We start from the raw sequence: 16,612 nt of genomic DNA on the forward strand, positions 1-16,612 counted from the left end.
AGCTTTTCCCAACCAAATTGCTCATGTGGTTAAGAAGCTTATGCTGTTTGTCATTGTGCTGCTGTTCTGCAATTTTATTCTTCCTTTCCTTTCATTCATGTCTGTGTACAACAGTGAGTGACATGTTAAGAAGCAACATTAACAGTTTTTGTCGCTGCCATCAAATTCAGAAATGAGTAACATGTGAAGAGTTACAGGTTTCTGAGAGTCATTCTGTGGAAATATTTTTTTTTTTGATGCAGTGGGATATTTATAAAGCAGGTGAAAAACTGTTTTCCTGTTTTCAGTACTAGGTATTTGATACATTGCTTTGTGTTTTAAAAAGCAACAGTAAAACGACTGCAGTGGTATATACACTAATTTATCATCTAGTTTATATGACTATAAAAATTGGATATCCAGTGCCTCTTAGTATTTTAAGATGTGGTTCCAGAGGAACTAGATACTTGTGGCTGAGCTCTCTCTAAATGCAAAATTTTATGAAGGAGGAATGGAAAATTAAACACTCATTCTGAAGGACATAACAAGGAAATAATAGCTAAATTTGTCTCTGATGAACTTAATGAGAAGCAATTTAGGTAGAATAGAAATTAAGATTCATTGCATCTAAGTGAAGCAAGACTAGAGAGAGAGCAGAGGGATCCTATACAAAGTAAATTAAGTTTGTCTAGCTGGTCTAAAAGATACTGTTAGCTGGCTTGAATTTAGAGGTGTTTTTGGTTTTCTTTTTTTTTTGGTTGGTTGTTTTTTTTTCCCCTCTTCCATTGCTATGCTCTTTCTGTGAGTGTTTCTTATGACTTCTGAGAAAGTATGATCAGTATTTAGTATAGATAGAGTTCTGAAACTGAAAATTAGGTGCCTTTATAGATTATATATACTGAGCCTTTGCTCACTAAGGTGGATATCTGGTACATTCTGCCTTCTTTATCCTGTGAAAATGCAGAGAATGTGGAACTGCAGCGATCCCAGGTGGAGCCTTTTCTTTCACTCCTGGTCACTTATAGGAATCCAGCCCAAGCCTGTAGCTTGTACAGCTTGTAGCTGCAGTAGAAACCCTGACCACCCAATGACTTTTTGGCACATTGTCTTTTTGAACAGTGTATTCCGTGTCTGGAATATCAGGAGCCAAAAAGGAGACATCCACTGTCTGAAAGGCAAATGTGGAAACAATTATTTAGCACTAATGGGTTCAGTCTGGAATTGGCTGTTTGGATAATGATGGGAGAAGAAGGAAGGCAGCTGTAACTATCTATGGCCCAAGAGCTTCCCTTCCTCATAACAAATAGGATGAGTTTTGGTGACCGTAGAAGGTAGAGATGCTAGAGTATGGATTCCAGGAAAAATGGGTTAAAAGTAGTGAAAACATGTGAAACGTGAACCTACATGCCTACATGTGAAAAGTAGGCAGTGTTGCATAGAGCAAATGGTACTTCTGTTCCATTTTTGTGTTATTCATGACTTTCTATCTTCACATTTCTGTGCTCACTCACAGTTCTATGATCTTGCTTATGTATTTATAAAGATTTGAGAGAGGGCTGTGATGTGCCTGCTGAGATAGTAGGACTGTTCCTTTGCAAGTATTCTCCTCGGTTTGCACCTCAGATACTGGTACGATGATAAATAGCTAGGATAATGCAGTGGGTTTCCTGGAACAACAAGCTGGGAGTAAGAGTAAAAACTTGGGTTTGCATGAATTATTTGCACGTACAAAGATGCTCAGGTATGTGTGTCTACATCTCTGGAGCTTCCTTAGAGTTCAGTTTTCAGTATTTCAGATTTTCAGGATTCTATATGTCCAAGCCAGTTTCAGAGTGTAACCAGTAAGGTACTTCATTAGGGGAAGCATCAGCACTTCTTCATCTCCTTTGTATTGAAGTTCTGGAAAAACAGATTGGGAAAGCATTTATCTTGGGGTAGACTTTTGGTTTGAAACCTAAGCTGTTTGTTACCTCATTCCAGTGTAAGTTTTCCCATTATTTGACACTGTTACATAGGAGTTATTTTACAAAAGTAGATCACAGCAATAATTGCTTGTAGTTCTAATGCCTACTGGATTTTCTACCTTTTCTAAAAGGAAGGCTTTTCTGCTGCAGCTTGTAAGGCAAAACCAGCATCACATTTGCAGACAAAGAACTATGATTTCATTCTTGTTCATTTCAAATGGATTAGAAAATATTGTGCAAATTGGGCACCATGCCAAGATTGCCATTAACTTTTCCCATAAAGTATGATTAAGGACCTTAACAAGCATTTAGTAATTAAGTGAAGTGCTTTGGAAATTTATGTGCTGTCCACAGTTTGTCATGTCCTGCAAATACTGAGGACAGTTTTTATGAAAAGCAATAAAAATAAAGCACTTGAAAAACATCTGTGAGCATTATCAGATTGAGGGGGGAATAGTTTCATTTGTAACAGGGTATTTCTATATTTCAAATTAATTTTGTGTATAGTTCATTTTTGTTCTTTAGATTAATGAATAATTTACTGAATTAATAGAGTAATTCCTATAATTCTGTATCGTTTTCTAGTGTCCATGTTGCTTTGTTTTGTACCCTGAGTTGATTATTTTCCATGTACTCCATTAATGTGTGTACTGTTCTATATTTGGTGTCTGGTTTCATTTAATGAAGCTGAATTTGCTGAAATAACAGTCCAAAGAGAATGCGAGCTCTGAACAGACCCTGAACAAAGCATTTTCCTGTGGCATGGCAGGAAAAAACAGTATAGGCTTTCAGGCTGATAATGTTCAGTGGATATGAGGGTGATGCTTTGCTTTTTAGCATTGCTAACAAAGAAAAAGGTTGGTCTGCTGATGCTGAGGTAGCTTTTATGTGCTGTGGCCACTCATAGTGATTTATGAGCAATTTTCTCTGCAAACCTCTTTTTGTTCTGGGAGTCCTCCAGCTTACTTTGACACAGAGTACATTCAGGATCACAAAACAGGCTTAATAGAATAACAGAACTAGATTAGCTTTGCTGTGCTTCTGAGGGGATTAAATCAAACCTTAAATTTGAGAGACGATGCTTTTCAAAACTGCAAAGCTATGAGCAGCAAAGTCTTCTAAAATTAAAGGTGGCTGGATTTTTCTTAGGAGCTCAGTTACTGTAGGTTATTGAAGAATAAAACATTATTCCAGTCTGCAGTTTGCACCTCTGCTCTGCAAGTATGTAACAATGTGAGAAACTTCACTCCTGAATAAAACCATTGAAAAAAAAAGGGGTGGGGGAGAGCAATTTTTATTGTTTCATGTTGCATATTTTTGTGACTCGAAGATCCAGGTGATCCTGTCATTTGAGATTTAGGGTGGAAGGATGTGTTCATTTCACTGTTTATTTTCACGCTATATTGCAACTGAAATTACAACTCCAAAATTGCACACTTGCCATAGGCAGGAAAAAGCTTTTTTTTTTTTTTTTTTTTAAAGTGATGCTGCAGAGGCAGAGAAACTGTGAGCTTAAGGACAGGTTGGATTGGGCTAAGAGCAACATGAGCAGCCCATTCTAGGGAGTTGGAATGAGATGAGCTTTAAGGTCTCTTCCCAACCATTCTAAGATTAACATGAAGTATGTATGGTATTTCCTCTGCCTATGAGATGTTTAATGCTCATCTGTGGAAAATGTTTGATTTACTTATAAAGTAGAAAGAAAAAAAAATTGCTCTAGAGTACCTGAGCTTCAGGAGACAGGGGGACAGTTCTATGCGTTCTGTGTGCTCTTTGCTAGAGTTCTTCCTCTCTGCTGTTGAATAAGAGATTTTTCCTGTTTTAGGAGAGAATGATAGCATGGAAGCCTTCAGTACAAAATGCCAGCCTGATTTGTAACACATAGAAATAAGCCAAACTCTTTTTTTTTTAAAGCAGTGCATGTTGCATTTGTCTATGTTATAGAAACATCTGGTATTCCTCATTGGTAAGTGAAAGGCTATAGAAGGAACTGGGAGAATGTGGGTTGGTGAGCCAGTACATAAACCTGATGCAATAACTGTGCTTTCTCTGTCACATTTTTTGTGCTGCAAAATGACAGTTGTCTTTGGCTTTTAATGTTATGCACTAATTCATTGCAAATAAGTGTGCAGAAATTGTGAAGAAAGGTGATTTGTTCTTTATTTGCACATGCAGGCATGAGTGCATACATAGCAAATGATATTTTCCTATGTCCTCCATCAGTACTTTGTTTCATGTCTAGGATTCTGGTTTTCTATTGTTGCAGTTATATACAGCTAATGTAAAAAAGCTTGCAGTTCAGGAGGCTCAGGCACTTTATATGTCAATTTTCCCTAAGTCACCATTAAATTGAGAGAATTGCCACAAACCTTTTCATGGGTAGCTTTGCTGAAGATCACTTACTGATCCAGTGCTTCTGCTGAATAGACATTAAAATCTGGCACTTCACTGTCAAAAGACATAGGGACAGTTTGTCTCCAGAAAAGAAAACATTCTGTTCCTTAATATTTTAATACTTAATACTTAAAAAAGAAAGAATGATAGTGCCTATTCACCCATGCATTATTCCCTGATCCTCTCTTGCATGAAATTTTAAAAATTCCAGCCTTAGTTAGGTGTCTACGAATAGTCATTTACATGCATGTTCAGGAATCTAAACAATTTTCTGTTTATTCTTTCAGGGCATTCTACCTGGACAAGTCAAACTTGCCTCCAAATTCAACATCTAAAGCAGCTTATATAGATAAGGTAAATACAAATGTTAAGTGTCTAATTAAACTTTGCATGTTGCCATTGGTGTTATTGTAATCCTTTCCTAAAGCTCTCCTAATCCATCAAAGAATTGAATTATTTAAAGCTGGGGTGGAGAGGAGAGTATGGAAGGGAAGAAACTGCAGAAGCTCTCTTGCAGCATTTTGTCTCACCTTTGTTTTAGGGTTCTGTATAAGAAGCTGTGGCTGGAGGCCATCAGTGTATTTGAGAAAGGGAACTGTAACTTTCCTTTTTCTTTGTGCTTTCAGAGCAATGCAATTGCATTAGGGAAGCAGAAAGGTAGGGTGAGGGGACAGCAAGTGCAGGCAGAAATTCCTTGTTCTGGAACCTGGAAGTGATGTTCCAAATTAAATACTCCTTCAGCATCTTATCAGAAGGCTTTCTTCTGAGCCCCCTCATGTAGGCTTTCTTCAACTGCCTTAATTTGTTTTTAAACCTCTGTGATTGAGAGATTCCAGGGGCTATGAAAATTCATTTAATGCTCTCTCCTACTGCTGGAGAGTTAACACCCATATTGCAGCCCAGCAGGGGCAAAAAAGAAGTTCCTATGGTCAGCCTACACTGAGTTCAAAAGTGATTGAGCTGCTATGGCTTGAAAAATAGTGTTCATCATCTGAACCCTATGACAAAGTGAGTTTTGTGTTGGTATTATTCCGCATGGGTATTAACAGACTGATAGTTCCTGTTGGTTAGAGCCATGCTGGGCTTCAGGAGAGGGGAGGAGGACACGTGCCCATGCCTCTTCTTCCTTGGTGCAGCACGAGGCATTTAGCTATATGTGCTTGTTTTCCCTATATGTGTTCTCAGTATATTTCAGTGAAATTTCCAGGGCAGGATAAAACCATCTCCTAGTCTAGATCTGACTGAGGGATTCTTGGTTAAACTAATGCATTTAATTTGAAATTGGAGCAAGCTAAGAGTGCAGGACATGTCTGTGCCTTTTTCTCTGTTCTTCATAGCTCTGCATTAGTAAATGGCACCAGATAATATCAATTTAAATGGATGCAAGTAAAACCAATAAGACCTAAACCAAGTTAAATCTATTTGTGCTTAGGTTTGAACATGATGGGTGTTAGAATTGATTTACTTGACCTCTGTGCTTTCCAGTGAAATAACATTCATATATGAGCAAGTGAAGCTGCCATTTTCCTAACTTGTTAAATCTGTTTTTAAGGGATGAACGTGTGTTTCAAAAGATACATTCATACATTCTTTGAGTAGCAGGGGGGAGGTTCTTGGAATAAGTGTTTATGGAATAAAGACACTAGGAAAAACTGGAATTACGAGGTCTGCAAAACTGCCTTGTGAATGTGTCCTATACTCTAAGCATCATGAGATTGTTTTTCATTGCTATATCACTCTTAAAAGTTCCTCTTTTGAGTGCAACCTTCAGGCTGAAGCTTCCTTCTCTATTAGGTGGATCATCTGTTTTCTGTATGGTGATGCTGAGGTTATTTTAAGTCCCACTACAAAGTTGACCGTTTCTTCTCCGTAGTATGTTTTTTGTCATTTCTATTAATTTTTAATTTTCCATGTTGTTAGTCAGGATTAGGAAGTAGATGTTTGCATAAAGGACAGTGCTGTCTTAATTATAAGCTGATCTTCTCAGTGAGTCAATTAATCAGTTTCAGCGTCCCTCATGTATATGTGTATGGTTGTAGGTTGCCTCTTTGTGGATTCCCTTTTTTTCCAGTACCATGAGTAGAAAAGGCACTGATGGATCTATTCAGTCTGTTGAAGTGAAAAATACATTTTTAGGCAGGACTGGGTATGAAACAGTCACTGCCAATGAGAAGTCAAAAGCCTGAAGAAGTTGTCACAGGTCATGTAGCAGAAGACTGTGTGCTCTGTGTTTATGTTCTGGAGCTTAGCTACAGCTTTCTCAGACAGCCCTGCTGTTCAGTCTTTATCTGTGATGACCTGCTCTAAAAGATCATTTCCTGTGCTATCAGTACCAAATGTTTAAATTTCTCTCTCTCTTCCTCTTTTGCAGCTGATGAGGCCTCTCAACTGCTTGGATGAACTTTACCGACTGATCGGGTCCTTCATCCGGTCCAAGCGCACGGCTGCCTGTGCGTACACAGCCTGCAGTGCTTCTGGAGTTGGATTGCTCTCAGTGTCCTCTGAACTCTGCAGCAGGCTTGGGGCTTGTCACATCATTATGTGCAACAGTGGAGTTCACCGGTAGGAAAATTCCTTTCCCTCCCTATTTTTCACTTGGTCACACAGTCGTTGCAGGCAGAAGACTGCTGCTTTGTGTTTATAGAGAGGTTTTACTAATTATCTGACATCGTAGACTAAATATCTTAACACACTTGTAAGATTTGTGGTGAAATTCTTGAACTGAATTTGCAGTGATTGACCAAAAATGAGCAGTAGGATTTTGTTTTGTGCAGTTGGACTGGATGCGTTCTCATTCGAGTCAGAAAAAGGCAGAAAACTTAACTGCAAAAGCAGAAAAAGGACGGTTTCCTAGGTGAATAACACATGGTATATTAAACTGTTAACAGGGCAAGAAATGCTGAAATTTGTATGTGCTTTGTGAGGTAGGAGGAATTGTAGAGGTTGTTTCAAGGAAAAAAAATTAAACAGAAGAGCTATGCATTTTTGCAGGTGTGCCTCATAATACCTAGATATTTTTGCCTGGAGAACAGTTGGTGTCATTAATTCCACACCAAAAAATGAACTGAGCTATAATCAACTGATCTTTGTCATCATGGCTAGGAGATTTTAATAGACATATGTATGACAATAGTGTCACTATAGAGCTCTCTAGTAATAATGACAATCATCAAAACCAGCAACATGCTTATGTTTCAGCTGCGCACATTACAATTTTTTTTTTACATTATACCAAAAAAAAAGCAGGGACTGCAATTGGAAAAAGGGAAAATAATCCAAGAAGCAAAAAACCAAATGTAAGCAAAAATCCAATTCTAAATATCTGCTCTTTTTATACAATTGATACAAACTGTAAATTACAGGTAGCAAAATATTAAAAATAGGTTCCCTTGTTTCTGATCTGTAAAACCCCTTTTTTTAGCAGACTGGGTTATCAGTACATTGTGTTAGAAAGAGCATTACTTTCTCCTTATTTAAGTAATGTCCTTTCTGTAAAAGAGCTTTGAGGAGGAAAAAAAAATTCAACATAGCTGCAGTGCAGGTTATCAAGCATGAAAACCAGAAGGTGCTCCACGTATACCCAGCACAGTTAAGTTGTATAAAAACGATTCTTGGCATTTCTTTCAACAGTTTTCAACAGACTATTTCTATTACTCTCTGTCACTGATGTAAGTGTATACAGCATGCTGTATACTGTATTTGATTTGAGGCAGTAAAAAGAAAGGGCTGTAGTATTGAACACAGTCACTATATAAGATGAAGATGGAAATACTAAATAGCATGGCCTGACATGAGGCTACACATCCTTTTTATGTTGGTTTCATTTTCATGTTTTATGTCATCATAAAAGACTTAATTCTGCTTTTTTTTTTTTTTTTTTTTTTTTTTTTTTTGAGAGCTGAAAAAGATTGCCTCTGGGTTTCATTATGGTTTCATGGGTTAAGTTCTGAATTTTCCAGTGTATTTGAGCCAAAAATTCTTACAGTTTAAGAATAAAGTGAGAGCAACTTGAAGAACCCAAATAAGCTACTTCCCTAGTGTGAGGGTTTCAAATTATTCAGAATAGTTTGGTTGCCGAAGAAGAGGTGGTATGCTTGATTCTAAACATGAGGTGTTCTTAGATAAAATAAATTACTCTTAAAATTTCTGCTCAAAATTAGGGCTAATTCAAAGCTGTAAACTATTAAATGTCTATTAAAGTATATTTAAAAACCACAAAAGATTATAAAAACCACATTGAATTTCAAGACTGTATTATAAGCAATGAGAATTGGGTTTAAATGTGTTATGTGTGGGTTTCCATCTAGATGCTAAGGGATTCAAGACCACCTATTTACATATAGTAAAGATGCAAAGCACTTTCTTGTAAAGCATGACAAGTTCTGCTTTACAGTGAGTCCATTTGTGCTTTTATACAAGATACTGTTACTTCACTTGTGCCTTAATACTGCCTTTGCAGCTACCATCTGTTCAGAGAAAGAATCATCAACTATTGGCATTATCAAAGACATTTTCAGATAGGCCCTGCAGGAAAAAGAAATGCATTACTTGAGACTTTATAGTTACTCAAAGACATTTTGACTTGAATTTCCAAAAGTGCAGGAAAAATACTCATGTATTCAGAGGCTAGAAGGGATTCTTGTGCTATTGTATTTTCAAGTGGTAAAAGTTGAGAAAGGCTTTTTTAACAGAAGTTTCCTGAAGATATTGTTATGCATACAAAGTGGATGGATGAATAAGTTTTTCCTTAGAATCTGAAGTCATGTAAGGTCACTTTTTGTGCTCTTTTTTTTCTTTCTGGTCTTCGTAGTCCAGCACTGAGTACACTCTGCATTTTGTCATTCTGAAATTGCCTTTGCCCAGATAGAAAGCTTATTTTGTCTCCTTCTTGTACGCTTGCTGGGTGACTTTTGTTCCTGACATATCTACTGATAAATTCTGCAGTGTTTTTGTGAACTTACTCCCCTGGCTGCTCTGCAGAATGAAACTGCCTTTCAGCACTATGAAATCCTATGAGGAGGACGTAAGTGGGAAGAGTGAGGTGCTGGATGTGATTGAGTCCCATAGTCTTCATTGATTTTGCTTGTTGCCTGGAGTCTTGAAGGCTTAATTCTTCTGGCTTTTTTTGAATGTTATTTAATCAGGGAAGTGAATCATAAAAAAAAAAAAAAAAAGAGCTTTAAGTTGTAAGTTACTTCTTTAGAGTCTGAGCTACTGATTTTTCAGGAAGAGAGGGTGTTTGTCTCTGGTTGTTTTCAGCAATGTGTCAAGCACTCTGTATTCTTGGAAATAAGATGCTGTGAAGTGCTTGATTGCAATCAGTTGCAGAAATCCACATTTTGTAGGCCCAGACTAAGGACTCACAACTGTTTTTTAACACTATGCTACAGATATTAAGTGAGTTGAAAACTGGTATTATCTACAGATGCTACTAGGCAAGCAGATGGAAGAAAGATTTGAATTGTCCTTTCAGATGACGCTTAAAAAGTATATTCTTCACTTATCAGTCTTGCCAGTTTAAAAATGAGGAATAATCAACTCAGAGCAAGGTTCCTGTATGCTTTATTTTAAAATCTCCTAGTTTAAGCCTAATTTCTCTGATTAGTCTGTAATGGGATACAATGACTGAGAGTCTCTGAAAGGTTACAGGGTGCTCTGCTGGTTAGCATTTTTCTTTTGTTTGTGGGGAATGGGAACCAAGTACACCATTGATTTCTCAGAATTCAGATATATTTAATAGACATTCAGCAAGCATATATGAACCTTCCCTCACTCAGTCTCTGTCTCACTGGGGAACCCTCTTTGGGTTTTCTTAGGTTCATAGAATGACAGGTGATGGTGGGGGAGAGCTCTGTCACCCTTTCCTCTAAGCAGAAGCAAATCTCAAATAGCTCGGGACGGAGACACTGCATGGCAGTCAAATGCAGAAGGGGCCAAGAACTATGAAACAGCAGTTTTGTCTACTTTGACAGTGATTGCTGGTTTCTGGATCAGCAGTATCTTGGTTTCTGACTTCTCTGTGATCCATATTAAATTGCTTTTTACACCGGAGTAGGCCAAAGCAGCTTGACAGAGTTCATGTTTTCATCCCTTTATCCAAGATAATACTGGGGATTTTGAATTGAGGGTGATTGCTTTGCTTTGATTTTTATTATGACAATATGTTTACCAATTTACATTAGAGCCTGAAATCCTATATCTATTTCAGACAGCAGTTCTTTTCAAATATATTTCAATCAACAGAAAAATGAGGATGAGGAAAAGTTAAGTCCCTTTAACCTTCACTGTCCTAAGTTATATATGAGTGCTATAAACTCCCCTTGGAATATCAGAAACAAACATGCCTTGCTGATAAACATCAGCAGCAGTGCTTATAAATTAGGCCAAGAAATCCATAGTTTGCATTTCTGTTTTTCTGGTTTTATCATCCATAATTATACTTCTGGCTGCTAGTCAGCTGCCACCCCATAAACGATGCTCTGCTTTCTTTATTGATATTCGTTGTTGGAAGCTGTAGTCACTCTGTACAAATGTAGGTGATGAAAAGCACTTTTAAATTTGATTGACTCATGATGTTAGCTCCTGTTTGAGGGAAAGGAGTGAGAGTGCACTTCACAGATATGTCCTGTTCTCTTTCCATGCCAAAATGAAATTAGGTGCTGCCCTGCAGTCTCGAAGGAATCGTTTAAAGCATCCAAATGAAACAAATCTCAATTTTATTTAAAGTTTTGCATTTCCTGGAGGATTGAGGCAAAAAATTCTTTTCTAATCTTGATGAACCCCAGAAAAATCACTGTCGTATTTTCTTTTCTGAATTTTAATTTCCCTTCCAGAAAGCCTCTCCTTAGTGTTACCATCCTTCAAGCAGTAGGGTTCTGGCTGGCAGACTCTCAGCTGAAGGATGAGACAGGTTTTGCCAAGGGTTGATTATGCTGTCTCCTGTAGCTGGCACAGCTCCTGCAGCCCAGCTAAACCTGCTCCATCTTCCACATAGCAAAGCAGAGTAATGCCATAAGCTGCCCATCACAGCCAGCTGCTTTTCTGTGACTCAGATAAAACAAGGTGAAAAATAGGTACTCTGTGTTTGTATTTCAGACGTTCTGTTGTAAGAAGTCTTCCTTTTAGATTGCTTTGGAATTTTTCCTGTAGGAATTTCTGAACTCAATTCTTGATGTTTTGCCATCTGCATTTAGTCTGGCTACTAGCTCCACAGTAAGGAGGCTTTCTGGAATTGATGAGACTGCTTTCAGGAGACAGCACATGCTGAAAAAATTAATCCTTGCTCCTCCCCAGCCTTCTGATATAAACTGTGCTTTTACACTTATTACCTTTCTACTTAGTGGAGAGTCTCATCTATTTTTTAAATGGCAGTTTTGTTATGTCTGCCTACCATTACTGTATTGTCCTGATACCTTACTTAGGTGTAAGCAAACATTTAATAAAATAATTCAGGATAGTAGAGTATTTCATTCTGTGCTGGTTACTATTTGAAAACAGATATGTAATTGTTAAATATGAGAGAATTTGTTTTCATACAAGATAAGGCATTTAGTACAAATAGGTTGTTTCAACAGTGCTGATAAATCTATTTATATCTGTGTTTGCCTTTCATCATCAATCTGTTATATTTTTGCTTTCTTGTCTCTAATATGTATGTGAAGGACTATATAGTTCTTGCATTCTTCAGAGCTTTAAACTCTGAGACACTTTTTAGATTAAAATGCAATCTGAAAATGCAGAGAAGTGCATAAAATGCACTGAGGCAGATAAGATGGATGTAAGTCTTTATTACTGTGGATTTGAAGGTTGTGGGTTTTTTTCCCTATTTGGATTCCTTTTAACATTATGGCCATTTAGTAGCAGGGTTGACACACAACTCGATCACTGAGGTCTGTAGAATCATCCTCTCACACTTCAGTTCCTGCAGTGTTGCCTTATCTGCAGTTCAGGTTTTTGGGAGACCGATTCTTCCTTGCAAAAACTATGTTACAACAAAAATAGAATAGATACTCTTGAACAATCTAAAATTAAAAACTTATCAAAAACTTATTTAGTTTTTGACATGAAAAAGAGCTATGTGAATAACCTGCATTATTACAAAGAAAATGCAATTTTCTGTATTTAATTGCCTGCTTACATGAGAAGATGCCCTTAATGTGAAAGACTCTGCAAAGAGAACAAGAGCTGAAGCTGTTCACTTTAGATTTTTTGTTTGTTTTGCAAGTACGACTGAGAATGAGCAAACAAAAGGCATAGGATACTTTGAATCTTTTGGAAATGCTTTGTGCATCAAACAAAGGATATTTAATGGTGGAAGTGCCTCCTTGCAACATTTCCAGCTGATTGAAGGTGGCAACATGTTACAGGAAGAATGTTTATGAAAAGATGCCCTGTGCAGTTTTTTTAACACTGACAGCAGATTTATGGTATAAACAAGTGCCTTTATATATTTATTTATTTATTTCCATTCTTAGAAAAGCTCTCTATTTTAAAAGAAGGTAGAATCTTCACGTTTTATTTCTGGAAAAAGGTTGAATTATAGTAGTCTTCCAAATAAACTACAGGAAAGTCATCTCTCTAGTGAATCTTTCATGATTACATATTACTAATGCTGAATCTAAAAAATCTGATTAAAAACTATATTTGTAAACTGCAAAACAAGTCATTAACTAAGGTTAGATCTGAAATATGGCAAGTGTACACCTGCCTCCCAAGACTGATTCTGTATCTTGACAAGTTCTTGCTATCTACTTCAGCTGATCAGAAATACCACTTCAGCTGATAGTTTATGCTTGAAAATACGTGGTAGTTGGATGTAGAGATAGTTGGTTTGATTACCCTGTCATGGAATGGTAAATTCATACGTGATAAGGGAGTTGGGTTGTATTTATTTTGAGGTTTGCAGAAATGCATAATGTGCATTCTTCTTGTGAAGAAAACCTTAGCACGCTGATCCTTAATGGATAAAAGGCAGAAATCCCCTTTACCATGGACTGTCCATTTCTGTGTGGTGATGTAATACCTTCCACAGATAGTAACTTTTTGAAGCATTGTTTGTGATTACAGAACCATCATAATGGAGTAAATGTATTTCACATGCAGAGTAATGGCTTTCTGTATGTTGGCAAAAACGACAACTTAAGTTTTGGAATAACCTTTAGTGGATGAGTTCAGTCCAAGGCTGATTTTAAAATCATGGTCTTTCCACATTGGGGATATATCAGTTTCACAAAGGCTCATAGGGGGACTGAAACTAAGTGCTGTTGTAATTGTAAAATACCATATTTTAGATTAATGTGGAAACTTCTTCCTTGTTTTCCACCTTATACTTTTTGGCTGGCCTAACTTCCCTCTCCCTGGGGGTTGAAGTTCAGCCAGGTTTCAGTATATGGGCACAGAGAATGCAAACTTCAATCTTACTTGCATGGAGACATATTCCCACAATGGGAACAGCTTAGAAATTGTGGGAGAATCTTGTTAGGCTTGTCTATGCTTCCTATGTTAATTTCTTATAATCCTGAACAACATTTCCCCTCCTTTTTTGGGTTTATTCTGGCCTATATTCTTTGTTGTCTTATTTCTCAGAATCAATATGTATTATTCAGCCATCTCTGGTAATTACAGAAATGTTTACCCCAAATTAGCTTATCTTAGTACTAAATTTTTAGCTACTGCATCCACTGACATAAATAATAGCTGATCTATAAGCATTACTTTTAATGACAGCTGAAACAAACCAATACTAAATAGTGTAATTGGTTTGGAAGATGATCAAATGTAGGTATGATTAGCTTGAGACAGGTGGAAAGAAAAGTAATTAAAATAACAATGACATTAAGTTACATGTTGAGTAGAAGCTTTAGACTTCAATTAGATTAAGCATACATACAACCTTTTCATATTTTTTCCTGTTCACATATCCAGAACATAATTCATTTTGACATCTCTGACTGTGGCAACTACTAAACCAATTTATTTCACCTCATCTTTTCTATTCAGAGCATTTTTCTAAGGGATGTTTTGATGCATGTTTGGATATGGGATGGCTGGAACCTAATTGAAACTTGAGAATGAATTGAATGATTTAAGTCCTTTTTACTGTGGTAACACAGATATACAGTTTGCTGAGTGGCATCTGTGTACATGGTGGACATGTACTCAAATTATTTTTCCTTTCAAGTGGCGTTAAACAAACTGTCATAAAATAATCCATTTATTAGAAAATTTCAGTCTGGTGGTACAACTTTTTACAACTCAATTTTTCAGTGTAGATAAATGTCTGTCTAGCTGATTTTGTAGCCCCTCAGTAAAAATCAAAGCCAGTCAGAAGCAAATGGACTATCAGCGATCGAAAATGGTTTAACCTCCTTTGTTCTGGATGGTCAGACCCAGAAGATGTTTGAAAGTTTGTATTTAATCTTCACATCAATACTGTCATGACTGGGAGACTGGAGACAGCATGCAGGGGCTGGGAGCAGCTGCAGCCCCTTCTGTTTCTTGGAAACCAAATGGGTGTAGTGAGGAATTCTCAGCCCAGTTGTGCTGGGAAAGCCAAATGTCTGTGCTGCTTTGCTGCTGTAATCTGTCAAGGCAAGGAATTTGTGATTCTAACTGACATAAATTCTGAGATGATGATGAATTTGATTCTTTTGTTTCTCTGGTGTAAAAGAAAGGATGAGAGGAAAAGCAGGGGAGGGAGAACAGATTTTGATTTGTTTACACTTTAAAATATATGGATTTGGGAATTAGAATGCTGTGAGAGCAGTGAGGGAGTTTTTCCCCTAATCTTGTCTTTGTTTGGTTTGCCTGGGCTGATTACATCCAAATGACCAGATACTTTCAGTGGTCAGAACCGCCTCCAAATTGCTTTATAAACTTTAATACCATCTGCTTATCAGCTTTCAAAATGGGGCAATTATTACATCTTGCACATATTTGCTGGTATACCATGATACTTTCAGAGCACTAGCATAGTCTTGCCATGTGAGGAATTCCCAGCTTTCATGTTGTTTCGTAAAATTGTACAAGCTTTGTTGGTTTAAATTTGCATTTGCTTGATCACTCTGTGCTTGGCAGCCTTATCGTGAGGTATTTGAGTTAGGACTTTTCCATTTTACCATCTGATGCTTTGTGTGTGCATTTGTTTCTTTCACAGCTGTTTTCCAGGGAAGCTTGATTTGTAATAATGGAATAATAGGAATATACTAATAGGAATTAAAAAAAAATATATTTGAATTGCACCAATAGGTAAATACATGTTTACTAGTGAGTCAGATCAGTATAGCACCATGGTAAGTTTATCTAATCAATTTTACTGGAGGTTGCCAGGTCATTGGTTTGGATTCAGCCCAAATGAACCTGAGTTGTTGTCTTAGAAAGTAGTAACCTTGTTTCATAATGACATGACAAAACCCACAACCAGTAATTTATATTTAATTCTGCCATTCATCAGGCCTTTCATATGCCTTATGGTAAAATAAGATCTAGGGATATTAAATTGCATCTCTAATGAAATAGTATATTAAAATGCAATCATGCCACTGATGCTATTTTAATATTTTTTACCGTGCACTAGTGAGTAAGAATGTTTTTTAACAGAAACAGCAGATGTATCTATCCAGCATTACTATAGCACTTTACCTAATTTTCATACAAAATGTTTTATTAAAGAGGTGTGATAAGAGCTTATGAGAGTCCCCACACCTAATTTCCCTGGATACATTAAAAAAATATTATCCTTAGAATTATTATTCTTTTTTGCCTTGTTCTGAGATCATTAATTTTAGCCTTTGTTTCAGGATTGTACTATAGTTATCTCCATAGTAGCCTATTGAAGAAATCTTCATTATGCTATTTCATTTTTTGTCTCTGCTTTTCCCACTCTGTTTTTGTCTTTACCTCCACACTTGGCAACATTATTTCTGAATCACAGTTGGCATAGTCAAAGTTTAGACAGCTTGTAACGTCATCAGGTTTTGGGTATGGAGCAATTTGGCAGTCTTTTTCCAATCACAGGATGAGTATTTGCACCTAACCTTCATTTAGGAGATTGCTTTGTTAGTTTTGGTTCAAGTATGCAGAACATGGTTTTTGTGTTCTTTCAGCCTTCTGGGTACCAAGATGGGATGTGCTTGGTAACTGGTAACTGCTTGAAAGTTGAAAGCTGCACTTTGAGGTCATTAACCTCTGTTATACCTAGAGAGAGACTTTTTACCCTTTCTCTTTGGGTTGGATTAAACCCGTTGAACTAGTTTTAGATATTCTTGTTTTTTGCT

The 16,612-nt window shown here is 36.9% G+C and overlaps 1 protein-coding gene across 3 annotated transcripts in view; it reads left to right on the forward strand.

The window, feature by feature from the left end:
• PREX2 (phosphatidylinositol-3,4,5-trisphosphate dependent Rac exchange factor 2) overlaps positions 1-16,612 on the forward strand; it is a 176,725-nt gene that overhangs the window by 142,873 nt on the left and 17,240 nt on the right. For all 3 annotated transcript variants that reach the window (XM_071737737.1, XM_071737736.1, XM_071737738.1), the window contains 2 exons: positions 4,625-4,691; positions 6,709-6,899. In XM_071737737.1, the coding sequence (XP_071593838.1) occupies positions 4,625-4,691; positions 6,709-6,899 (258 nt within the window). The remainder of the gene's footprint in view (positions 1-4,624; positions 4,692-6,708; positions 6,900-16,612) is intronic.

This window comes from Heliangelus exortis, chromosome 2 (assembly GCF_036169615.1).
Source record: "Heliangelus exortis chromosome 2, bHelExo1.hap1, whole genome shotgun sequence".
In the NCBI taxonomy this organism is placed as follows: Eukaryota; Metazoa; Chordata; class Aves; order Apodiformes; family Trochilidae; genus Heliangelus; species Heliangelus exortis.